Genomic DNA, 27,994 nt, shown 5'->3' with positions numbered 1-27,994 from the left:
TGAGGAAACCACTAGTTATGGATGTAGTATATCTGGTAATGAGGAAACCACTAGTTATGGATGTAGTATATCTGCTAATGAGGAAACCACTAGTTATGGATGTAGTATATCTGGTAATGAGGAAACCGCTAGTTATGGATGTAGTATATCTGGTAATGAGGAAACCACTAGTTATGGATGTAGTATATCTGGTAACGAGGAAACCACTAGTTATGGATGTAGTATATCTGGTAATGAGGAAACCACTGGTTATGGATGTAGTATATCTGGTAATGAGGAAACCGCTAGTTATGGATGTAGTATATCTGGTAATGAGGAAACCACTAGTTATGGATGTAGTATATCTGGTAACGAGGAAACCACTAGTTATGGATGTAGTATATCTGGTAATGAGGAAACCACTAGTTATGGATGTAGTATATCTGGTAATGAGGAAACCACTAGTTATGGATGTACTATATCTGCAAATGTAATCTAATCTGCTAAAATAGATGCACACGCAATTTGGTTGCAGAAACTCCTCCATGCTAATGCAGAAACTGCTAGTTATACCAATACCATAGACCTACTGTAGGACCCATAACTTCACCTAACAACAACATAGACCTACTGTAGGACTCATAACTTCACCTAACAATAACATAGACCTACTGTAGGACCCATAACTTCACCTAACAATAACAGAGACCTACTGTAGGACCCATAACTTCACCTAACAATAACATAGACCTACTGTAGGACACATAACTTCACCTAACAATAACATAGACCTACTGTAGGACCCATAACTTCACCTAACAACATAGACCTACTGTAGGACCCATAACTTCACCAAACAACAACATAGACCTACTGTAGGACCCATAACTTCTCCTAACAACAACATAGACCTACTGTAGGACCCATAACTTCACCTAACAACAATACCATAGACCTACTGTAGGACCCATAACTTCACCTAACAATAACATAGAACTAGGACTATAAATCATTTCATATTTCAGGTGAAACATGGAAACTAAAATGTATTTGTCATGACATTTCATAACCTGATCACCAGATAATTTGGTGAATAATCCCATTAGGCTACTCTGTAATGGGTTGTCATTCTAAATGTCCTGAATAAAGGAAAATAGCTCTGTGTGTTGTACAATAGCCTATCCATCAAGGATAAGTATCTCTGCGTGCAAACAGACTAACGAGACCCGACTGTAAATCAAGCAGACAAAAACATTATAAACACCAATTTGTTAGCTGCAATGTTTATATTTGTTGGCTTTATGAAGGCTATTTTTACATAGTTGGCAATGGCAATAAATGTTACTTTTAGATTTGTATAATTTCAGATAGAATGTAGATTATAGATTAATCACAGACAATAATTTTGAGATATTATTATAAATTAAATGAAACAATTCCACGAAAATGTACATATGAAAATCTTAACTGGCACACAGATTGGTAGAAATGGTAAGATAACTTGCCACTCCAAATGGAAAAGGTTGCCAACCGCTGGTGTAGCCCATTACCGGAAACTTCAGGAGCATAACGGCAGAATTTCTCTCTCTTCTGGTTAGGTTATCTTGATCTCTGGCTCCCTCAAGTCATTTGTGTGTCTTAAAACCTGTTGGGGCTAGGGGGTAGTATTTGCACGGCCGGATAAAAAACGTACCCGATTTAAACTGGTTACTACTCTCTTTTTCATATAATTAGTAGATTTGGACAGAAAACACTCACAAGTTTCTAAAACTGTTTGAATGGTGTCTGTGAGTATAACAGAACTCATATGGCAGGCCAAAACCTGAGAAGATTCCATACAGGAAGTGCCCTGTCTGACAATTTGTTGTCCTTCTGTTGCATCTCTATCGAAAACACAGCATCTCTGCTGTAACGTGACATTTTCTAAGGCTTCCATTGGCTCTCAGAAAGCGCCAGAAAGTGGAATGGGGTGTCTGCTGTCTCTGGGCGAAGAACAGCAGGACAATTTGTGAGTGGTCAGCCTGGGAACAGTGACACTGGAGATGCGCGTTCATGAGAATTCTCCATTATTTTCTTTCAGCCTTTGAATGAATACAACGTCGCCCGGTTGGAATATTATTGCTATTTTACGAGAAAAATAGCATAAAAATTGATTTTAAACAGCGTTTGACATGCTTCGAAGTACGGTAATGGAATATTTTGCATTTTTTTGTCACGAAATGCGCTCGCACGTCACCCTTCGGATAGTGACCTGAACACACGAACAAAATGGAGGTATTTGGATATAACTATGGATTATTTGGAACCAAAACAACATTTGTTGTTGAAGTAGAAGTCCTGGGAGTGCATTCTGACGAAGAACAGCAAAGGTAATCCAATTTTTCTAATAGTAATTCTGAGTTTAGGTTGTCCAAAACTTGGTGGGTGTCAAATTAGCTAGCCGTGATGGTCGGGCTATGTACTCAGAATATTGCAAAATGTGCTTTCGCCAAAAAGCTATTTTAAAATCTGACACCACGATTGCATAAAGGAGTTCTGTATCTATAATTCTTAAAATAATTGTTATGTATTTTGTGAACGTTTATCGTGAGTAATTTAGTAAATTCACCGGAAGTTTGCGGTGGGTATGCTAGTTCTGAACATCATATGCTAATGTAAAAAGCTGGTTTTTGATATAAATATGAACTTGATTGAACAAAACATGCATGTATTGTATAACATAATGTCCTAGGAGCGTCATCTGATGAAGATCATCAAAGGTTAGTGCTGCATTTAGCTGTGGTTTTGGTTTTTGTGACATATATTCTTGCTTTGAAAATGGCTGTGTGATTATTTTTGACAGGGTACTCTCCTGACATAATCTAATGTTTTGCTTTCGCTGTAAAGCCTTTTTGAAATCGGACAATGTGGTTAGATTAACGAGAGTCTTGTCTTTCAAATGGTGTAAAATAGTCATATGTTTGAGAAATTGAAGTTATAGCATTTTTTAGGTATTTGTATTTCGCGCCACACGATTCCACTGGCTGTTGACTAGGGTGGGACGCAGGCGTCCCACCTAGCCCAGGGAAGTTAATTATTTAATCAAACAGCATGCTAAAAGCATCAGACCATTTCAGTACATATAGTTGATTTTATTAAAACACATGGGGTGTGTCTATATATGGAAAAATACACATAACATTTCAACCAATCGATTGGTAGAAATGACAGATGACTCTTGGTTGACCAAGATTTATTTTAGGTGGGGACAGCACTAGAACATGATGTTGGGGCTCCCGAGTGGCACAGCGGTCTAAGACACTACATCTCAGTGCTAGAGGTGTCACTACAGACACCCCGGTTCGAGTCCAGGCTGTCACAACTGGCCGTGATTGGTAAATAAAGGTTACATGTCTTCATGGTTCTGGGTTTGTTGTGTTCATGTCTTCATGGTTCTGGGTTTGTTGTGTTCATGTCTTCATGGTTCTGGGTTTGTTGTGTTCATGTCTTCATGGTTCTGGGTTTGTTGTGTTCAGGTCTTCATGGTTCTGGGTTTGTTGTGTTCATGTCTTCATGGTTCTGGGTTTGTTGTGTTCATGTCTTCTTGGTTTTGGGTTTGTTGTGTTCATGGTTCTGGGTTTGTTGTGTTCAGGTCTTCATGGTTCTGGGTTTGTTGTGTTCATGTCTTCTTGGTTCTGGGTTTGTTGTGTTCATGTCTTCTTGGTTCTGGGTTTGTTGTGTTCATGTCTTCATGGTTCTGGGTTTGTTGTGTTCAGGTCTTCTTGGTTCTGGGTTTGTTGACTGTACTGTAGAGAACAGAGGGGTCCTCCTCAGCTGCTTGTTCCACCGTGGGCCTGGAGAAAGAAACATCCATTAAACTGAATGTGACTCCCAAATGGCACCCTACTCCCTTATAGTGCACTACTTTTGACCAGTAGTGAACTAAATAGGGAATAGGGTGCCATTTAGAATGGAACCAGAGCCATTCCTTAAAACCCTCATCACATCACTCCTGTTGGGGCTAGGGGGCAGTATTGAGAAATTTTGAAGAAAATATGTGCCCATTTTTAACTGCCTCCTACACCAACTCAGAAGCTAGGATATGCATATTATTAACACATTCGGATAGAAAACACTCTGAATTTTCTAAAACAGTTTGAATGGTGTCTGTAAGTATAACAAAACTCATATTGCAGGCAAAAACCTGTGAAAAATAGATAAAACATTTTTTTTGAATTTTGTGACTGTACTATTTAGTGTCATTGTTTTATAGATACCATAGTGAGAAAGGATTCATTTCGCAACTCCTACGGCTTCCACTAGATGTCAACGATCTTTATAAAGTTGTTTGAAGCGTCTATGATAAACAGAGAGCAAATTAGAATGCATGGAAGTTGACATGTCGTCACTTCATTTTTTGGCGCCTGCGCATAAATCTGAGAAGCGTGAGTTTGTCATAATTGTTTATCTAGACATAGGATAGGTTGTGTGAAAATATTACTGATGTTTAACGTTAAAAATGGACCAAAAGATTAATGCTAAACAACGTTTGACATGTTTGAACGAACGTAAATAGATTATTTACTAGGTTTTTTTAGCTTTTCGGCGTGATTTTACACCCCCCCCACCACGTTTTGTGGGAGCATAATGAACGCTAACTACTTGGTGTTATTTGGACATAAATTATGAACTTTGTCAAAAGAAACCACATTTGTTCTGGACCTGGGATTCCTGGCAGTGCCTTCTGGTGGAGATAATCAAAGGTAAGGGGATATTTACAATGTTATTATCGATATTAGATGATGCTAACTGTATAGCATAGCTTATTGTTCTTAGCATAGCACCCCGTTTATTGCAAAATGTGATTTCCCAGTAAAGTTATTTTGAGATCTGGCCATTCGGTAGCAATTACGAGATGATAATATATTATTCTTTGAATGACAATATTATAATTTACCAATGTTTTCGAATAGTAATTTTGTTATGTTCACCGGAAGCATTTCAGAGAAGAAAAAAATCGGAATTTCACGCTACTGTAAAATGCTGTTTTTGGATATAAATATGAACTTGATGGAACAAAAAATGCATGTATTGTATAACATAATGTCCTAGGAGTGTCATCTGATGGAGATTGTCAAAGGTTGGTGCATAATTTTAGCTGGTTTCTGCTTTTGGTGACGCCTGACCTTGAATTGAAACTGGATGTTTGTACTTTTGTGGCTATGTACTGTCCTAACATAATCTAACTTTATGCTTTTGCCGTAAAGCCTCTTTGAAAATCGAACAATGTGGTTAGATTAAGGAGATGTTTATCTTTTAAATTGTGTAAAATAGTTGATTGTTTGAGAAATTGAAATTATTAGATTTTTGATGTTTTGAATTTCCAGCCTTGTTAGCAATCCCGTCTCGGGGTTCATTGCTAACCTGTAGCCCCAACAGGTTATAGACATGTCATAGTAATTGTCTTGAGATGTATATTGTAGAGTGCAGTTTCAGGAAATGCCATTTGGCCTGAAGAATACCCCTGGAACCTTTAAGACATTAAAACTGTGACTTTTCAAAATGCCTACTTTTACACCATAGTATGAGTTCAATGAAATGTCATCAGATAGTGATGGAGGGAGTTCTCAGAGAACAATGAAATGTCATCAGATAGTGATGGAGGGAGTTCTCAGAGAACAATGAAATGTCATCAGATAGTGATGGAGGGAGTTCTCAGAGAACAATGAAATGTCATCAGATAGTGATGGAGGGAGTTCTCAGAGAACAATGAAATGTCATCAGATAGTGATGGAGGGAGTTCTCAGAGAACAATGAAATGTCAACAGAGAGTGATGGAGGGAGTTCTCAGAGAACAATGAAATGTCATCAGATAGTGATGGAGGGAGTTCTCAGAGAACAATGAAATGTCATCAGATAGTGATGGAGGGAGTTCTCAGAGAACAATGAAATGTCATCAGATAGTGATGGAGGGAGTTCTCAGAGAACAATGAAATGTCATCAGATAGTGATGGAGGGAGTTCTCAGAGAACAATGAAATGTCATCAGATAGTGATGGAGGGAGTTCTCAGAGAACAATGAAATGTCATCAGATAGTGATGGAGGGAGTTCTCAGAGAACAATGAAATGTCATCAGATAGTGATGGAGGGAGTTCTCAGAGAACAATGAAATGTCATCAGATAGTGATGGAGGGAGTTCTCAGAGAACAATGAAATGTCATCAGATAGTGATGGAGGGAGTTCTCAGAGAACAATGAGGGGTCACTAATGGTCAACTGTTTTGCTTATTTGAATGACTTTGTCTACTCCTCCAATAAGCAGCAACATATGAATGACCTTGATGCTGTCTGTGTGTTCACAATGTTGTATACAGTATTGACTCTATGTTGTTGTAATGGTAGAATATGCTCAGAGGGTGGCAGCACTGGAGAGGTTGAATTTCACAGCAGCTTACTGGACATCCTCGTCCTGTTCCTGGTCGAAGGTGGCCACTGTCTGTGCTGCAGCAGGGGTCATGGCCATGCCTGAGATGTTGCCATACACTGCACTAGAGTCTCCCTGACGGAGAGAGAGAACAGACAATATAAATAGACCTGGGGACAGACAGCATGAAGAGTGGACATTTCCCACAAAGCAACAAAAATGATCTTCCATCTGTCTGAACAGACTCACCTGTCCGTCGTCTGCTGTGTGTCTTGTGTCAAAGGTGGATTTGGAGGCCTTCTTCCTGTTTTATAAATGAACGAATGAATGAATGAACAAATTAATGAAGATAATAAAGTGAAATAATCTTTAAAATATGCATTTTCACTCACCTGAACCACATGAAGCCAGAGAGACATGAAGCCAGTATGACACCCAGAACAACCACTATGATTCCTACAGCAGCAGTTAGAACTGAGGTTTGGTTCTCTAAAAGATAATATAGATGATATGAGTACATGTTATTATGAACTGAAAATTAATATACTGCAATACAGGACATTAATGCAATACTTGTATGTATAAGACTATGTATAGTTTTAAACCAAAGTGTAATGATGCAAACTAGAAGAAGATTACCTTGAAACATCATTTCTTATTGAACATCATTTTGTATTGAAGTATTGAAGATGTAACTTCACCTGCTATAATGATCATCAGAGCTGTAGAGTTATTAGATGCTATTGTATTCTCAGCCTCACAGTAGTATTCTCCTCTGTCCTCAGAGATGATGTTAGTGATGCTGTAACTCTGTCCTGATGCTTTTGGTGAGGTAACATTCTTCTTGTACCAGGTGTATTTGTCCACAGGTGGGTTGGATTCACTGCTGCAGGTCAGAGTCACTGAACTGCCCTCCATTATTTCACCAGAGGGACTGACTGACACTGAGGTGTTCCTTGGACCATCTGGTGTTGAAGACCAGATTCATTTATAGCAACATTTGTGTTTACATTTTACAGGTGAGTTTGAAATCATTTAATTCATAGTAAAAGACAATCAGAAAAATAATAATTAAAAAGAATGATGATATGGTGGTAATACAAATTCAAGGAAATGGATGTTACACACAAAAATATTTATTCATATTTATTCATATGGAAAACAATCTATTCCCAATTCAAGAATCAACATAATCAGTATATCAAATGAAACCCACAATGTACTGACATGTGACAGTGAGAGTCTCTTCAGCAGAGGGGAGATCCTCATGGCCTTCTACAGCACAGGAGTATCGGCCTGTATCCTCACTGCTGACTGAGAATAGGCTATAGACAGGAGAGGAGGTGTTGCTGTTTGGTATAGGCTGTCCATTCTTATACCAACTGTAGGCTGTGATGGGGTCCAGTGTACATTTGGTTCTACATATCAGTGTGACATTCTCCCTCTCTGACACAGATGTAGGATCCATCTCCAACACAACATCTAGAGTATGAGGAAACAAATCATTATTCTCCTCCTTTGTGTCTGTATAGCTGCCCTTTATAAGGTAATTATAGTCATTCATTAATGAATTTGATTTATTTAGCCAGGATAGTCAACTCTGTAATACTTTCCACTGTTTTCCAGGAAGTATTGGGTTCAATAGAGTCAATTTAAACAGATTTTAACACAACATTCTCATTAGCATACATGCTAAAATCACAGCATACACTGAAGCACACACATCATATGCTTTAGCATACATACAGAACCACACTCACATTACAACTATCTAGATAGATGTGAGATGAGTGACAGATACTGTAAATACAAACCAAGACAATTTTCTTGAACTAAATGGAATTCAACAGTTGAACTATATTGAATGTACGTAACTGTACCTGTGACAGACAGAGTGACTCCAGGACTGCCAATATATTTCCCTCCGGTCTGATCTGTTAATAATCTGAACTTGTACTCAGCAGAGTCACTCTCTCTCAGGTCTGTGATCCTCAGTGTGTGACAATTCTTCTGATCTCCATGACACTCCAGACGACCTGCATACTCTGGGTCCTGACCTAGATCTTTAGGTTCTTTACCAGTCCCAGATTCAGTGAACCAGAGGGTTGTTGTGACTGTACCACTGGGATATGTATAAGAGCAGTGCAGCTCCACTGTTGACCCCTTCAAGGCACAGATACTTTTCTTGGTGTAAGTCACACTCCAGACATTCTGACCCAGTACCACTGAAACAAGGTCACACAACACAATGCTATCAGAATTAAGCCAATGTATCTCTGTAATGTGTCTGTATCTATGTAATGTGTCTGTATCTCTGTAATGTGTCTGTGTCTCTGTAATGTTTCTATATCTGTAATGTGTCTGTATCTCTGTAATGTGTCTGTATCTATGTAATGTGTCTGTATCTATGTAATGTGTCTGTATCTCTGTAATGTGTCTGTATCTCTGTAATGTGTCTGTATCTCTGTAATGTGTCTGTATCTCTGTAATGTGTCTGTATCTCTGTAATGTGTCTGTATCTCTGTAATGTGTCTGTATCTGTAATGTGTCTGTATCTGTAATGTGTCTGTATCTCTGTAATGTGTCTGTATCTCTGTAATGTGTCTGTATCTATGTAATGTGTCTGTATCTCTGTAATGTGTCTGTGTCTCTGTAATGTGTCTGTATCTATGTAGTGTGTCTGTGTCTCTGTAATGTTTCTATATCTCTGTAATGTGTCTGTATCTCTGTAATGTGTGTCACGTCCTGGCCAATATAAGGGTTAATTGTTATTGTAGTTTGGTCAGGACGTGGCAGAGGGTATTTGTTTTATGTGGTTCGGGGTGGTGTTTTGGTAGAAGGGCGTTTGATTTATTATTTCCGGGTTTTTGGTTTATGGTCTATGTTTATGTATTTCTATGGTTAATGTATTTCTATGTTAGGTTGATTGGGGTTTGGGACTCTCAATTGGAGGCAGGTGCTTCCTCGTTGCCTCTGATTGAGAGTCCTATATATGGGTAATTGTTTGGTGTAGGTTTTTGTGGGAGATTGTTTCTTGTCTAGCGTGTGTGAGCCTGAGAAGACTGTTCGGGGATCGTGAGTTTGTTTTGTTGTTTTGGTGTTCATTTTGAGTTTAATAAATGTTCAAGATGAACAAACACAGTCCTGCTGGATTTTGGTCCTCCTTCACCATCGATAACTGTGACAGAATCTCCCACCACAAAAGGACCAAGCAGCAGAGGAAGGAGCAACAGGTGGACTGGAAGGAGCAGAGGGAATTTGAATTGGACAAACGGGAGAAATGGACATGGGAGCAAGTTATGGCCGGAGAGGGCCCATGGAAGAAATGGAGCAAAGACCGGGAATGCTACCGAGGAACACGACTGCCGATTAAACCCGAGAGGCAGCCCCAATAATTTTTTTGGGGGGGGCATATGGGTAGTTTGGCGGGGCAAGTTTGGAGCCCCAGGCCAAATCCCCGGACTGTGTCACAGAAGCCAGTTAATGGACATGTCTCGTGCTTCGGGGTAATGAGTATTATGGCGAGGCCAAGTGTTTTTAGGCCAGTACACGCTATACCAGCACCCCGCATTTACCAGGGGGTAGTAGGCATTCAGCCAGAAAGGGCGATGCCAGGTTTAAGCTCGAGACCGCCAGTAAGCCTCCACGGTCCTATATATCCTGTTCCCGCTCCACGCACTAGCCTAGAGGTGCGTGTTCCCAGTCTGGCACGTCCAGTACCAGCACCACGCACCAGGTTTCAAGTGCATCAGCCCAGTCCGACTCGTCCTGTTCCCGCTCCCCGCATTAGCCTGGAAGTGCGTGTTCCCAGGCTGATAACCCCAGTACCAGCACCACGCACCAGGCTTCCAGTGCGTCGGCTCAGTCAGAAGTCGCCAGAGCTGCCCGTCAGTCAGGAGTCGCCAGAGCCGCCCGTCAGTCAGGAGTCGCCAGAGCCGCCCGTCAGTCAGGAGTCGCCAGAGCCGCCCGTCAGTCAGGAGTCGCCAGAGCCGCCCGTCAGTCAGGAGTCGCCAGAGCTGCCCGTCAGTCAGGAGTCGCCAGAGCCGCCCGTCAGTCAGGAGCCGCCAGAGCCGCCCGTCAGTCAGGAGCCGCCAGAGCGGCCCGACTGCCCGGAGATGCCAGAGCGGCCCGACTGCCCGGAGATGCCAGAACGGCCCGACTGCCCGGAGATGCCAGAGTGGCCCGACTGCCCGGAGATGCCAGAGCGGCCCGACTGCCCGGATCAGCCAGAGCGGCCCGTCGGCCAGGATCAGCCAGATCGGCCCGTCGGTCAGGATCAGCCAGAGCGGCCCGTCGGCCAGGATCAGCCAGAGCGGCCCGTCAGCCAGGATCAGCCAGAGTGGCCCATCTGCCCAGAGTCTGCTGATGACCAAAAATCAAGGGAGTCTAGCAGCAACCCTAAACTGAGTAAGCCTGACATTTCAGAACTTAAAGTAATTAACGGTTTAATTGATGAGTCTGCATACAGGGTGGAGAGGAGGAGGTCTGCCCATGATCCAGAGCAGGGGGAGTCTGCCTACGGTCCGAGGCAGATCGGGTCGGTCGGCACTCTGGAGGACAATAGGCCGGAGCCTGAACCACCACCTGTATAAGTGGGTTGGGGAGGGGGGGTGTAGCACAAGTGCCGTCGGTGACGGCAGCCACCCTCCCTTTAGTTTAGGGGGATTTTTTGTTGTTTGGGGTTTTTGTTATTCTTGAGGTGCTTCCGGGGTTAGCACCTTTAGGGGGGGGGGGGGGGGTACTGTCACGTCCTGGCCAATATAAGGGTTAATTGTTATTGTAGTTTGGTCAGGACGTGGCAGAGGGTATTTGTTTTATGTGGTTCGGGGTGGTGTTTTGGTAGAAGGGCGTTTGATTTATTATTTCCGGGTTTTTGGTTTATGGTCTATGTATTTCTATGTGTAGTCTGGTTAATGTATTTCTATGTTAGGTTGATTGGGGTTTGGGACTCTCAATTGGAGGCAGGTGCTTCCTCGTTGCCTCTGATTGAGAGTCCTATATATGGGTAATTGTTTGGTGTAGGTTTTTGTGGGAGATTGTTTCTTGTCTAGCGTGTGTGAGCCTGAGAAGACTGTTCGGGGATCGTGAGTTTGTTTTGTTGTTTTGGTGTTCATTTTGAGTTTAATAAATGTTCAAGATGAACAAACGCAGTCCTGCTGGATTTTGGTCCTCCTTCACCATCGATAACTGTAACAATGTGTGTGTATCTCTGTAATGTGTCTGTATCTCTGTAATGTATCTCTGTAATGTGTCTGTATCTCTGTAATGTGTCTGTATCTCTGTAATGTATCTCTGTAATGTATCTCTGTAATGTGTTTATATCTGCAATGTGTCTGTATCTATGCAATGTGTCTGTATCTATGCAATGTGTCTGTATCTATGCAATGTGTCTGTATCTATGCAATGTAAATGTGTTTATGTAAAACATAGGCACCACAATGTAAATAAGTCCCAGACTTTATTGTCCTTTAAATCAACAATCCTGGTCACTGTAAATAAACTGTGTGTACATGTGTGTATGTATTTTTTTTAACTGACCAATAAAATCAATCAATCCAAACTGTGCAGCAGCCATTTGATGAATGGAAAGAGACATTTGTTACAAAACACCAGAAAGCTGAATGACATTCAGAGATTGTCAAGCCTTCGATACTGGGTAAGCCTACAAGGTAAGGTGGGATGTATTCCTATTTGTTCAGATTGATTGTGGTTTTAAAAACGTAAACCATGCTATAGAAGTGCTCCAAGTCGTTATGCTTTTGTTTATTGGTTGTGTGGTGCATTGGCACAGAAACCTGTTGGTAGAAAATGTGAATATATTTTATATAATTATAAATATGGCATCAAAATTTTGAAAATCTGATTTCCCCCTGGCTGATCACTGTCTGCAGCCGGCTCTGATCGTAATAATGAAATAGGCAGGGAGAGTGAGCTCATCCGTGGTGGTCGGCGAACCCTGAACCTTCTGGCCAATATCCCCTGTGTGCCATTGACTGTGCCACAAAAGCATGCTGAAGCGGCAAAGTCAATTTTCACATGAATAAACACACAGTCGCTATGTAATGATTACTAACTGGGTGGGTTGAGATTATTACATATAAAAGCACTAAACCTCTCTCTAAAAGCTTCACTTATACAAACGTTTTACTTGAACCCTAAATGGTTCTCCAGTAGATTAATAAGAAAAGCTCATCCATTGTTTAAAAATGGCCTTTTTGCCTTTGTGCAGATTGCCATGTCTCATTTTAGATTCATTGAGAATTATACTTTTTTCAAAAGTATCTGTCTTTTTCAAACAAGCATTACAGAGCTGGTTACAATTTCATCCCCCTGAAAAGGGAGAACAAATATTACAACAAATATTATGGCTGAACTCAAATGGTTGATAAAATACCTGTAATTATGGGAAAGATGTTTGAACGTTGTGGATGCTTGTGCTTTTTTTTCACCTTAAAGATGCATCAATTTCAAAATGAGTAGGGTTTGTCCACACCATGTTGCCATAGTTGGTGAGTTGAGTGTGAAACCACAGACAAGAATCACTCAGTGAGGTGTGAAAGATACCTATTTAAAGGGAAGTGGAGACGCCTAACACCAGAATAACATTATGATTCATATCCTTTAGAAATGTCTGTAGAGAAACAGAACAACTAAAAGATAAGAATGAGACCATACCTGTCACAGACCAGAGAAATACCAGCAACACACTTCCTGCTGTTCTCAAGGCCATTGTTGCATCTCCCACCCTGCAGTCTTAGAAACATAAACAACAACTCACTCTATAGCAGGTGAATAACTCCACCTGATACATTGAAGTAGAAACTGTAAATGGGGTACAGGGCCTCATTACTGAAAATGAACCAGGCTCATATTGTGCTGTGTTGTATTGTGCTATATGGTTGTCTATGTGAATACTGTCTGTCTGTAAGTCTATTGCACTATGTATGTAATGTGTGTGACGTGTTGCATGTCTGTCTTCGTCTGTCTATTTAAGATGACATGCTGTCTGATGCAAAAACTATTTCCTAATGGATACAATAAAGTCATCAACATCACAAACAACAAAAACAATCACTTATTGAACAGATGTGTAGAACTGTAAACACATATTTCAACATTGATTGTTGTGAAGCTGTTTATTCTCAGATCCCCAGATACAGGAGGATAAATGTTCAATTCTCTATGGTCCGTCAAGCTGTACAGCAGCCTAAAGACTGACCACCAGGTTCAATGATAACTCCTATCCCCAAGCTGTGAGGCTAAACAACAATTGACTCTCTCTCTCACACACACACACACACACACACACACACACACACACACACACACACACACACACACACACACACACACACACACAGACACACACACACACACACACACACACACACACACACACACACACACACACACACACACACAGACACACACAGACACACAGACACACACACACACACACCATCTGTAGTGAAGGCCCATAAGGCCCATAGAGTCTGTATCAGTCTAGAGAGCTGGTTGTTATGGATGTAGAAAAGTTCAAACACACATCCTACACAGTATAGATGTCAACCCTACTCCCTATCAGTCCCAGTATAGATGTCAACCCTACTCCCTATCAGTCCCAGTATAGATGTCAACCCTACTCCCTATCAGTCCCAGTATAGATGTCAACCCTACTCCCTATCAGTCCCAGTATAGATGTCAACCCTACTCCCTATCAGTCCCAGTATAGATGTCAACCCTACTCCCTATCAGTCCCAGTATAGATGTCAACCCTACTCCCTATCAGTCCCAGTATAGATGTCAACCCTACTCCCTATCAGTCCCAGTATAGATGTCAACCCTACTCCCTATCAGTCCCAGTATAGATGTCAACCCTACTCCCTATCAGTCCCAGTATAGATGTCAACCCTACTCCCTATCAGTCCCAGTATAGATGTCAACCCTACTCCCTATCAGTCCCAGTATAGATGTCAACCCTACTCCCTATCAGTCCCAGTATAGATGTCAACCCTACTCCCTATCAGTCCCAGTATAGATGTCAACCCTACTCCCTATCAGTCCCAGTATAGATGTCAACCCTACTCCCTATCAGTCCCAGTATAGATGTCAACCCTACTCCCTATCAGTCCCAGTATAGATGTCAACCCTACTCCCTATCAGTCCCAGTATAGATGTCAACCCTACTCCCTATCAGTCCCAGTATAGATGTCAACCCTACTCCCTATCAGTCCCAGTATAGATGTCAACCCTACTCCCTATCAGTCCCAGTATAGATGTCAACCCTACTCCCTATCAGTCCCAGTATAGATGTCAACCCTACTCCCTATCAGTCCCAGTATAGATGTCAACCCTACTCCCTATCAGTCCCAGTATAGATGTCAACCCTACTCCCTATCAGTCCCAGTATAGATGTCAACCCTACTCCCTATCAGTCCCAGTATAGATGTCAACCCTACTCCCTATCAGTCCCAGTATAGATGTCAACCCTACTCCCTATCAGTCCCAGTATAGATGTCAACCCTACTCCCTATCAGTCCCAGTATAGATGTCAACCCTACTCCCTATCAGTCCCAGTATAGATGTCAACCCTACTCCCTATCAGTCCCAGTATAGATGTCAACCCTACTCCCTATCAGTCCCAGTATAGATGTCAACCCTACTCCCTATCAGTCCCAGTATAGATGTCAACCCTACTCCCTATCAGTCCCAGTATAGATGTCAACCCTACTCCCTATCAGTCCCAGTATAGATGTCAACCCTACTCCCTATCAGTCCCAGTATAGATGTCAACCCTACTCCCTATCAGTCCCAGTATAGATGTCAACCCTACTCCCTATCAGTCCCAGTATAGATGTCAACCCTACTCCCTATCAGTCCCAGTATAGATGTCAACCCTACTCCCTATCAGTCCCAGTATAGATGTCAACCCTACTCCCTATCAGTCCCAGTATAGATGTCAACCCTACTCCCTATCAGTCCCAGTATAGATGTCAACCCTACTCCCTATCAGTCCCAGTATAGATGTCAACCCTACTCCCTATCAGTCCCAGTATAGATGTCAACCCTACTCCCTATCAGTCCCAGTATAGATGTCAACCCTACTCCCTATCAGTCCCAGTATAGATGTCAACCCTACTCCCTATCAGTCCCAGTATAGATGTCAACCCTACTCCCTATCAGTCCCAGTATAGATGTCAACCCTACTCCCTATCAGTCCCAGTATAGATGTCAACCCTACTCCCTATCAGTCCCAGTATAGATGTCAACCCTACTCCCTATCAGTCCCAGTATAGATGTCAACCCTACTCCCTATCAGTCCCAGTATAGATGTCAACCCTACTCCCTATCAGTCCCAGTATAGATGTCAACCCTACTCCCTATCAGTCCCAGTATAGATGTCAACCCTACTCAGTCTGGTCCTAAAGGACCCTCAGATAAATCCACTGTGTCATTCACACACATTCCAACACTCCTCCACTGAGACACTTTATGAATACAGGCCCTGATGTAACAACCAACACTGTCTCACCCTGATCTGTTTCACCTGTCTTGTGCTTGTCTCCACCCGCCCTCCAGGTGTCGCCAGTTTCCCCCCTTATCCCCTGTGTATTTATACAGTGGTGGAAAAGTACCCAATTGTCATACTTGAGTAAAAGTGAGTCACCCAGTAAAATACGACTTGAGTAAAAGTCTAAAAGTATTTGGTTTTAAATAATATGATATAAAGTATCAAAAATAAATGTAATTGCAAAAATGTACTTAAGTATCAAAAGTAAAAGTATGAATCATTTCAAATTCCTTGTTAAGCAAACCAGATGGCACAACTGTTTGTGTTTTGTTTGTATGTGCAGATAGCCAGGGGCACACTCCAACACTCAGAAATCATTCAGAAACAAAGCGTTTGTGTTTAGTGAGTTTTCACATCAGAATCAGTAGGGATGACCAGGGATGTTCTCTTGATAAGTGCGTGAATTGGACCTTTTCTGTCCTGCTAAGCATTCAAAATTTAACGAGGACTTTTGGGTGTCAGGGGAAATGTATTGAGTAATAAGTACATTATTTTCTTTTAGGAATGTAGTGAAGTAAAAGTGAAAGTTGTCAAAAATAAAAATAGTAAAATAAAGTACAGATACCCCAAAACAACTACTTCAGGAGTACTTGAAAGTATTTTTACTCAAGTACTTTACACCACTGCCTTTATACCTGTATTTTCTGTTTGTCTGTTGCCAGTTCGTCTCGCCAAGCCTACCAGCCTGGTTCTCCCTAGCCCCTGTTTCTCTCTAGCCCCTGGTTCCCCCTAGCCCCTGGTTCTCCCTAGCCCCTGGTTCTCCCTAGCCCCTGGTTCTCCCTAGCCCCTGGTTCTCCCTAGCCCCTGGTTCCCCCTAGCCCCTGTTTCTCCCTAGCCCCTGTTTCTCCCTAGCCCCTGGTTCTCCCTAGCCCCTGGTTCTCTCTAGCCCCTGGTTCTCCCTAGCCCCTGTTTCTCCCTAGCCCCTGTTTCTCCCTAGCCCCTGGTTCTCTCTAGCCCCTGTTTCTCTCTAGCCCCTGGTTCCCCCTAGCCCCTGGTTCCCCCTAGCCCCTGGTTCTCCCTAGCCCCTGGTTCTCCCTAGCCCCTGGTTCTCTCTAGCCCCTGTTTCTCCCTAGCCCCTGTTTCTCCCTAGCCCCTGGTTCTCTCTAGCCCCTGGTTCTCCCTAGCCCCTGTTTCTCCCTAGCCCCTGGTTCTCTCTAGCCCCTGGTTCTCCCTAGCCCCTGGTTCTCCCTAGCCCCTGGTTCTCCCTAGCCCCTGTTTCTCCCTAGCCCCTGGTTCTCCCTAGCCCCTGGTTCTCTCTAGCCCCTGGTTCTCCCTAGCCCCTGTTTCTCCCTAGCCCCTGGTTCTCCCTAGCCCCTGGTTCTCCCTAGCCCCTGGTTCTCCCTAGCCCCTGGTTCTCTCTAGCCCCTGGTTCTCTCTAGCCCCTGGTTCTCCCTAGCCCCTGGTTCTCCCTAGCCCCTGGTTCTCTCTAGCCCCTGGTTCTCCCTAGCCCCTGGTTCTCCCTAGCCCCTGGTTCTCCCTAGCCCCTGGTTCTCCCTAGCCCCTGGTTCTCTCTAGCCCCTGTTTTTCTAGTTTTTCCGGTTTTGACCACTCTGCCTGTCCTGACCCTGAGCCTGCCTGCCGTTCTGTACCTTCCTGACTCTACCCTGGATTACTGACCTCTGCCTGCCCTTGACCTGTCGTCTGCCTGCCCCCTGTTTTGTTAATAAACATCTGTTATTCAAACTGTCTGCATCTGGGTCTTATCTGACACAGTTCTGATCCAAAACACAGCTCAAAACATAACAAGAAGTAAAATTATACATTCCCCTCAAGAATATGACTAATGACTAAAATCAAATAACCCAAAACTATTTTTCAAGATATTGTCACGCGTACTTATAGAGTGAAGTGAAGGAGAGAGGTCCTGTACAGAGAGTCAACCAGTTGATACATATTTAAAGTAGTCAGGGCACAAGTAGCTGATGCAGAACTGTCCTTTCCTCTTTAAGTCATTAACATGCATGACGACGAGAACAACATGTCAGAGAAGGGAGGTTACTGTATTAGAATGGGCCCTACATTTCTAAAATGGACAAAATGTCCCCCATTTCCACTTTTATTTAAATACAGAATCATGTTAACAATATGTTGACTATTCTTTATGGAATGTTTATAATATCTTAGAATGTGTTGCCTTGTCCCTCTGAGTTCTACATGGAACAGGTCAAAGTTCCATTTACATTTGGTCAGTTCCATGAAGTCATTCATTCTATTCTATAAACACATTCAATTTACACTCCTCATCAGCTGCATCAAAGTGATACTGAAGGTTTCAGTGTTCTAGACTAGAGCTCTCCCTACTGGCATCTCAGCATTACTGTAGTGTCTCTTCGTACGATGGGCAGTAATATAATGCCTTGATCATATTCAGTTACACTGGCTTCTTCCCAAATGGCACCCTATGTCAAAAGTAGTACACTATTAAGGGAACAGGGTGCCATTTGGGAGAGAACCACTGTTGGCCATCGTGTATAGTACTGGTACCTAATAATAATGTCCTCAATAATGTTGGGCTAATAACAACATAACAAACTAATGAAACGCAACACTGGTGTTAAAAAGTAAAATTTAAGCACACAAAAATTGATGTCTGTTCTATAGAACATGCCGCTATCATATTCTGTTCCACTGTTGGCCCTTGTGAACAGCAGATGGCAAGCAGTGGATAGCAGCCGATTTACGGGCTCCTGACCTACTCCGCTATTTTGTGTCTTTTTTGTGCTGATTTTAACTTTACTCTGACCGAAAACAGCTTCCGGACATCAGAACAGTGATCATTTAACTTGATATGGACAAACATTTCTACCTCAACGAGATGGCAAATTATGGACGTTCTGCTTACTCCGGACCAGGCCCTAATCCCCCGGGACTCGAAAGAGGAAGTGGCGGCAATAGAGAGGCAAGTGAGCAGGCATCCTGACGAGATTACGTTGGCGATCAAATAGACCACCATTGCCCTCTGTTCTATTGTAAATAAGATTGTGTTCTTAACTGACTTTCCTAGTTAAATAAAGGTTAAATACAAAATGTATTTAATAAATTAATATTGGCGAACGTGCAGTCACTGGAGAACAAACTGGATGAGCTATGTTCTATCCTATCACTGGAAAACTGTAATACGTTTTTCTTGAGTTGTGGCTGAATGAGGACCTGGATATACATCTTGCTGGTTTTTCTACACAAAAATGTTTTGCTTTCTAGAACCTTAAAGGGTTATTTGGCTGATGCCATAGGAGAACCCTTTGAAGAATCCTTTTAGGTTCCAGGAAGAACCTTTTTGAATTACAGGTAGAACCTTTTTGGGTTCCATGTAGAACCCTTTCCACAGAGTGTTCTACATGTAAACGAAAGGGGTTCTACCTAGAACCAAAAAGGGTGCTCCTATTGGGACAGCCGAGGAACCCTTTTGGAACCCTTTTCTCTAAGAGCATCTTCAAGAATGGATGGCAGACTCTGGTAAGTCGAAGGGAGGAGGGGTGTGTCTCTTTGTTAAGGAAGTCTCAAGTTTTTGCTTGCCTGAGTTAGAATACCTTGTGATAAGCAGTAAACAATACTGTTTACCAAGAGAGTTTTCATCTACACTGAACAAAAATATAAACGCAACATGCAAAATATTTTAAGATTTTACTGACTTACAGTTCATATAAGGAAATCCGTTAATTTAAATAAATGTATTAGGACCTAATAGATTTCATATGACTGGGAATACACATATGCATCTGTTGGTCACAGATACCTTAAAAAAAAGGAGGGGCATGGATCAGAAAACTAGTCAGTATCTGGTGTGACCACTTTTTGTCTCATGCAGCGCGACATCTCCTTTCCATAGAGGCCTGTCGAATGTTGTCCAACTAATCTTTAATGGCTGTGAGAAGTTGCTGAATATTGGCAAGAACTGGAACATGCTGTCGTACACGTCGATCCAGAGCATCCAAAAGCATTCTCAATAGGACAGTGGTGAGTATGCAGGCCATAGAAGAACTGGGACATTTTCAGCTTCCAGAAATTGTGTATGATTCTTGCGACATGGGGCCATGCATTTTGATGCTGAAACATGAGGTGATGGCGGTGGATGAATAGCACAAAAATGGGCCTCAGGATCTCGTCACAGTATCTCTCTGTATTCAAATTGACATCGATAAAATGCAATTGTGTTCGTTGTCCATAGCTTATGCCTAACCATACCATAACCCCACTGCCACCATGGGGTATACTGTTCACAACGTTGGCATCAGCAAAACGCTTGCCCAGACTACGCCATACACGCTGTCTGCTATCTGCCCGGTACAGTTGAAAACGGGATTCATCCGTGAAGAGCACACTTCTCCAGCGTGCCAGTGGCCATCGAAGGTGAGTATTTGCCCACTGAAGTCGATTACGATGCCAAACAGCAATCAGGTCAAAATATGCAGTTCTGTCCTTGAGCAAGGCAGTTAACACCCAACAACAACTGATCCCTGGTGCCGATGATGTCGATTAAGGCAGATCCCGCAGTGTTGCTCTGTTTCAGAGGGGTTAGGTTAACTGTAGAAGAAGTTTACAATTGGTTCATTCATCCCCTTCCTCTCCCCTGTAACTATTCCCCAGGTCGTTACTGTAAATGAGAACGTGTTCTCAGTCAACTTACCTGGTAAAATAACGGATAAATAAAATAAAGAAGACACATTTTAGTTGAATGGATTTAGTTGTGCAACTGACTGGGTATCCCCCTTTCCCTTACATGTGTGTACATTTTTATTTTACCTTTATTTAACTAGGAAAGTCAGTTAAGAGCAAATTCTTATTTTCAATGATGGCCTAGGAACAGTGGGTTAACTGCCTTGTTCAGGGGCAGAACGACAGATTTGTACCATGTCAGCCCAGGGATTCAATCTGCAACCTTTCAGTTACGAGTCCAACACTCTAACCACTAGGCTACCTGCCGCCCCATAACCACCTCAATTATTTCATACCCCTGCACATCAACTAGGTACTGGTAAATAGACATGTTATTTTTTACTCATTATTGTTATTTGTTATTCAGTTCCTTGTGTCACTATTTAAAATGTTTTTACTCTGCATTGTTGGAAATGGACCCGTTAGTAAGCATTTCAATCCACCGTCACTGTGTCTCACGTAAATAATACTCCTAAACACAACCCTCCATCACTGTGTTTCATATTAATACTGTATTACTCCTAAAAGCTAAACACCCAATCCCCTCTTACTTTAGCCCATTTTCAAACACGTCTCCACAAAAATCTATTACTGTCAGAGTCCTTAAAATAGCAGGAAAAAGTATTATATATGAAACCACATGTACAATACTGTATCAGATTAATATGCAGAAATACATCTACAGAGTACATAACAGAAAAACAAAACAACATACATTCCAATAGCATCGCCATGCACATAACAGGATACAGAAGTTCATGGTTACAAACAAATTATAAAATATACATATTTTAAGATATCGTCAAGCATACTTACAGAGTGAAGGGTAGACGTGTTGTAAGTTAACTTACTGTCAGTAAACAGACACTGAGTGTGAAGTTTGAGATCTGTGGTTAACCCAACATTGAAGTAGTCTGTGTCCATAGAGTTTAATAGAGGGCGCACTTGCTTCAAAACTAAAGCCATTGAATACAAACTTTCAGTTGGTTTACCGACTGTCATTAAAGTTATGGAAGTTGAAGAAGAAGACATTAACTACTTTAAAATGGAGATAGTCCTCAATTGCTCTTCTAATTCTGTTGCAGACGACATAATGACAAATATGCATAGATGGACCCTCTAGACAAATCTATGTCAGGAACTAAGAAGCTGATGCAGAGAGGGCTTCCTTCCTCAGTCACACATACAGTGTTCGAGAGCATCAAAACTGTGATGCATCGTGGGTAAATTGTGACTGACTGACTGACTGAGTGAGTGAGTAGTTATTTATCATGCAAGGTCATTTGTAGATCTCGACTCGTCTATAAAGTCGGCTGCAATGTCAAACACTCCTACATTTACATAACATTATAGCATTTGTAGCAAAAATCTAATTCAAATCATGGGACCGATAATATGATTTGTCAGATTAACATTAGCACATCATGTTCAAATCATCTATAAGTGACTTTGTTGAGCTTCACATTGAATTTTATACATTTGGATGATTTGGACATGATTTGGACATGATAAAATGACTAAAAGAAATGTGCAAAAAATGCTAATATTGGTCGGATGACTTGAATGGGATTTGTGCCACAAATGCTAAAACATTAGCAAGTGGAAACAGTACCAGGGGAAACTAAACCAAAGCATGGATTGCTGACATAGGAGGACATGAGGATGATGAGGGTGATGTGTTGATGAGGATGATGTGTTGATGAGGATGATGTGTTGATGAGGATGATGTGTTGATGATGATGATGTGTTGATGATGATGATGTGATGATGTGTTGATGAGGATGATGATGTGTTGATGAGGATGATGTGTTGATGAGGATGATGTGTTGATGATGATGATGTGTTGATGATGATGATGTGATGATGTGTTGATGAGGATGATGATGTGTTGATGAGGATGATGTGTTGATGATGATGATGTGTTGATGATGATGATGTGATGATGTGTTGATGAGGATGATGATGTGTTGATGAGGATGATGTGTTGATGAGGATGATGTGTTGATGATGATGATGTGTTGATGATGATGATGTGATGATGTGTTGATGAGGATGATGATGTGTTGATGAGGATGATGTGTTGATGAGGATGATGTGTTGATGATGATGATGTGTTGATGATGATGATGTGATGATGTGTTGATGAGGATGATGATGTGTTGATGAGGATGATGTGTTGATGAGGATGATGTGTTGATGAGGATGATGTGTTGATGAGGATAATGAGGATGATGTGGATGATGTGTTGATGAGGATGATGTGTTGATGAGGATGACGTGTTGATGAGGACGATGTGTTGATGTAGGATGCAGCTAAACAGCTTGACACAATAATTTCTGAGGTAGAGCCTCTACTGATTGAAGATAGCATGTAAATGGCTGTGAGAAACCTATCTAGTAACTGGACCTCTCTGTCTTTTAGAGTCCTGTAAAAGGCTGTGAGAAACCTATCTAATAACTGGACCTCTCTGTCTTTTAGAGCCCTGTAAAAGGCTGTGAGAAACCTATCTAGTAACTGGACCTCTCTGTCTTTTAGAGCTCTGTAAAAGGCTGTGAGAAACCTATCTAGTAACTGGACCTCTCTGTCTTTTAGAGTCCTGTAAAAGGTTGTGAGAAACCTATCTAGTAACTGGACCTCTCTGTCTTTTAGAGTCCTGTAAAAGGTTGTGAGAAACCTATCTAGTAACTGGACCTCTCTGTCTTTTAGAGCTCTGTAAAAGGCTGTGAGAAACCTATCTAGTAACTGAACCTCTCTGTCTTTTAGAGCCCTGTAAAAGGTTGTGAGAAACCTATCTAGTAACTGGACCTCTGCCTTTTAGAGTCCTGTAAAAGGCTGTGAGAAACCTATCTAGTAACTGGACCTCTGTGTTTTAGAGTCCATAGCATCCAAAGGCATATACATCTGTCAGCTGGTGTGACCTCAACAAGAAATGTCCAAAATTCCAACGCAATTACAACGTTAAAACAGACAACCCCCAACCTCACGTATGTGGACACTGCCCTGTCTGTAAAGGTATGTGGTATCCTACACTGCCCTGTCTGTAAAGGTATGTGGTATCCTACACTGCCCTGTCTGTAAAGGTATGTGGTATCCTACACTGCCCTGTCTGTAAAGGTATGTGGTATCCTACACTGCCCTGTCTGTAAAGGTATGTGGTATCCTACACTGCCCTGTCTGTAAAGGTATGTGGTATCCTACACTGCCCTGTCTGTAAAGGGGCTTTGAAAAGCAGAGACACTGAAGTGGTTCAAGAAGTGGAACATGAGTGCTACCTTCAACCATTGGATGAAGATGAACATTCAGAGACATTTGTGTTTTATGACTTTGAGAGTAATCAGCAACCAGGGGTTTATCTACCAATTGTTGTTTCCACCATGACTTTCAAGGGTGAAAAGTGGTCAGCAGACAGACTCAACTGTGCTAACATTTATAAACCCCCAGTACTAAAACACTGTGCTCTACTCTGTCTAAAACATTTATAAACCCCAGTACTAAAACACTGTGCACTACTCTGTCTAAAACATTTATAAACCCCAGTACTAAAACACTGTGCACTACTCTGTCTAAAACATTTATAAACCCCCAGTACTAAAACACTGTGCTCTACTCTGTCTAAAACATTTATAAAACCCTGCTACTAAAACACTGTGCTCTACTCTGTCTAAAACATTTATAAAACCCCAGTACTAAAACACTGTGCTCTACTCTGTCTAAAACATTTATAAACCCCTGCTACTAAAACACTGTGCTCTACTCTGTCTAAAACATTTATAAACCCCAGTACTAAAACACTGTGCTCTACTCTGTCTAAAACATTTATAAACCCCAGTACTAAAACACTGTGCACTACTCTGTCTAAAACATTTATAAACCCCAGTACTAAAACACTGTGCACTACTCTGTCTAAAACATGTATAAACCCCAGTACTAAAACACTGCTCAACTCTGTCTAAAACATTTATAAACCCCAGTACTAAAACACTGTGCTCTACTCTGTCTAAAACATTTATAAACCCCCAGTACTAAAACACTGTGCTCTACTCTGTCTAAAACATTTATAAAACCCCAGTACTAAAACACTGTGCTCTACTCTGTCTAAAACATTTATAAACCCCAGTACTAAAACACTGTGCTCTACTCTGTCTAAAACATTTATAAAACCCCAGTACTAAAACACTGTGCTCTACTCTGTCTAAAACATTTATAAACCCCAGTACTAAAACACTGTGCTCTACTCTGTCTAAAACATTTATAAACCCCTGCTACTAAAACACTGCTCAACTCTGTCTAAAACATGTATAAACCCCAGTACTAAAACACTGTGCTCTACTCTGTCTAAAACATTTATTAACCCCAGTACTAAAACACTGTGCTCTACTCTGTCTAAAACATTTATAATCCCCCAGTACTAAAACACTGTGCTCTACTCTGTCTAAAACATTTATAAACCCCCGGTACTAAAACACTGTGCTCTACTCTGTCTAAAACATTTATATAACCCCAGTACTAAAACTTTTATTTTTATCCCAATTCTAGATCCTATGATTCCTATCTTCTTTTGAATCCCTTGATCAAATCATATCAAATTATATTTGTCACATGCACCGAATACAACAGGTGTAGAAATTACATTGAAATTCTGACTTACAAGCCCTTAACCAACAATGCATTTAAGAAAACAAGGTTAAGAAAGTAACAAAATAAAACAATTATAGAAAATAGGACAAATGTTAAAATAAAAATAATTAAGGAGCAACAAAAAAATAACAGTCGCGAGGCTATATACAGGGGGTACCGGTACAGAGTCAATGTGGAGGCTATATACAGGGGGTACCGGTACAGAGTCAATGTGGAGGCTATGTACAGGGGGTACCGGTACAGAGTCAATGTGGAGGCTATATACAGGGGGTACCGGTACAGAGTCAATGTGGAGGCTATATACAGGGGGTACTGGTACAGAGTCAATTTGAGGAGGCTATATACAGGGGGTACCGGTACCGAGTCAATTTGGAGGCTATATACAGGGGGTACTGGTACAGAGTCAATGTGGAGGCTATATACAGGGGGTACCGGTATAGACTCAATGTGCGGGGGCACTGGTTTGTCAAGGTAATTGAGGTAATATGTACATGTAGGTAGAGGTAAAGTGACTGTGGATAACTGGGTAGAAGAAGGTGTTGCAGCCAGTGTCAAAGCCCAAGGTAGTCAAGTCTTGTTTTTTTTGTAGACCCAGCCTTCAACAAGTGACACAGGGGGTACCGAGGCTTTCGACTCTGTCAATCACCACATCCTCATCGGCAGACTCAATAGCCTTGGTTTCTCAAATGATTGCCTCGCCTGGTTCACCAGCTACTTCTCTGAAAGAGTTCAATCTGTCAAATCGGATGGCCTCTGGTAGTTCTATGGGGGTGCCACAGGGTTCAGTTATTGGGCCAACTCTTTTCTCTGTGTACATCAATGATGTCTCTCTTTCTGCTGGTGAGTCTCTGATCCACCTCTACGCAGACGACACCATTCTGTATACTTCTGGCCCTTCTTTGGACACTGTGTTAACACTGTGTTAACAACCCTCCAGACGAGCTTCAATGCCATACAACTCTCCTTCCTTGGCCTCCAACTGCTCGTAAATACAAGTAAAACTAATGCATGCTCTTCAACCGATCGCTGCCTGCACCTAACCCACCCGTCCTTACTTAGAATATGTGGACAACTACAAATACCTAGGTGTCTGGTTACACTGTAAGCTCTCCTCCCAGACTCACATCAAACATCTCCAATCCAAAGTTAAATCTAGAATTGGCTTCCTATTTCACAACAAAGCATCCTTCACTCATACCGCCAAACATACCCTTGTAAAACTGACCATCCTACCGATCCTCGACTTCGGCGATGTCATTTACAAAATAGCCTCCAATACCCCACTCAATAAACTGGATGCAGTCTATCACAGTGCCATCCGTTTTGTCACCAAAGCGCCATATACTACCCACCACTGCGACGTGTACGCTCTCGTTGGCTGGCCCTCGCTTCATACTCGTCGCCAAACCCACTGGCTCCAGGTCATCTACAAGACCCTGCTAGGTAAAGTCCCCCCTTAATTCAGCGCACTGGTCACCATAGCAGCACCCACCTGTAGCACGCGCTCCAGCAGGTATATCTCTCTGGTCACCCCCAAAGCCAATTCCTCCTTTGGCTGTCTCTCCTTCCAGTTCTCTGCTGCCAATGACTGGAACGAACTACAAAAATCTCTGAAACTGGAAATACTTCTCTCCCTCACTAGCTTTAAGCACCAGCTGTCAGAGCAGCTCACAGATCACTGCACCTGTACATAGCCCATCTATAATTTAGCCCAAACAACTACCTCTTCCCCTACCATATTTATTTATTTATTTATCTCCTTTGCACCCCATTATTTCTATTTCTACTTTGCACTTTCTTCCACTACAAATCTACCATTCCAGTGTTTTACTTGCTATATTGTACTTACTTTGCCACCATGGCCTTTTTTGCCTTTACCTCCCTTATTTCACTTCATTTGCTCACATTGTATATAGACTTATTTTTCTACTGTATTATTCACTGTATGTTTGTTTTACTCCATGTGTAACTCTGTGTTGCTGCTTTGCTTTATCTTGGCCAGGTCGCAATTGTAAATGAGAACTTGTTCTCAACTTGCCTACCTGGTTAAATAAAGGTGAAATAAAAATAATTACATTGTTTAAGTTTCTTTCCCACGAGATTAGGCTTAGAGAAGAGGTATCGTGTGGCCACAGCTTTGTATGTGGAACTTTCCCAGGAAATCAGACACTCTTTTTAAAGAGTACATCAATACCTCCTTGAGAGGCGAGCAAATGGCTTCAGGATATCCTGCATCAGCCACAGATCAAGAGAGCAAAGACAGATACATTCAGGACTATCATGAAAAGGGAGCATACGTCTTGACCCTGACAGAATAGAGGTCATCAAAGCCAAAAGAAATGTGTGTAAACTTCTCTTGAACAGTTTCTGGGGCAAATTTGCTCAGAGAAGTAATATATTAACATCAATCATTAAAGATCCCGAATAATTATTGTAATACATTTTTTTCAGACCAATATGTAATTACTAATTTTTAGTTCTTGAATCAAGACATAGCTCTGGTGTAATGGAGACGTAACAAGAAGAGGGTTCTACCAGCTCCTACCACGGCCTATGGACTATACACCCTCATGGAGCAGCTGCAGAGGAGGGGTCTACCAGCTTCTACCACGGCCTATGGACTATACACCCTCATGGAGCAGCTGCAGAGGAGGGTTCTACCAGCTTCTACCACGGCCTATGGACTATACACCCTCATGGAGCAGCTGCAGAGGAGGGTTCTACCAGCTTCTACCACGGCCTATGGAC

General features: G+C 41.9%; 1 protein-coding gene across 1 annotated transcript; it reads right to left on the bottom strand.

The window, feature by feature from the left end:
• Nucleotides 1–105: 105 nt before the first annotated feature.
• LOC145876275 (cell adhesion molecule CEACAM6) lies at nucleotides 106–26,281 on the bottom strand. The gene is made up of 9 exons (XM_082972067.1): nucleotides 21,425–26,281; nucleotides 13,057–13,134; nucleotides 8,262–8,606; nucleotides 7,609–7,863; nucleotides 7,083–7,346; nucleotides 6,774–6,870; nucleotides 6,631–6,685; nucleotides 6,413–6,516; nucleotides 106–3,812 (listed from the first exon to the last, which is right to left on the bottom strand). Exons 2-9 carry the CDS (start codon nucleotides 13,109–13,111, stop codon nucleotides 3,731–3,733), a joined length of 1,257 nt encoding a protein of 418 aa, XP_082828193.1. The 5' UTR covers nucleotides 13,112–13,134; nucleotides 21,425–26,281; the 3' UTR covers nucleotides 106–3,730.
• Between the last annotated feature and the right edge of the window lie 1,713 nt (nucleotides 26,282–27,994).

This window comes from Salmo salar, unplaced genomic scaffold, assembly GCF_965601325.2.
Source record: "Salmo salar unplaced genomic scaffold, fSalSal1 ptg000536l, whole genome shotgun sequence".
In the NCBI taxonomy this organism is placed as follows: Eukaryota; Metazoa; Chordata; class Actinopteri; order Salmoniformes; family Salmonidae; genus Salmo; species Salmo salar.
This window is presented reverse-complemented; position numbering and strand designations above follow the sequence as displayed.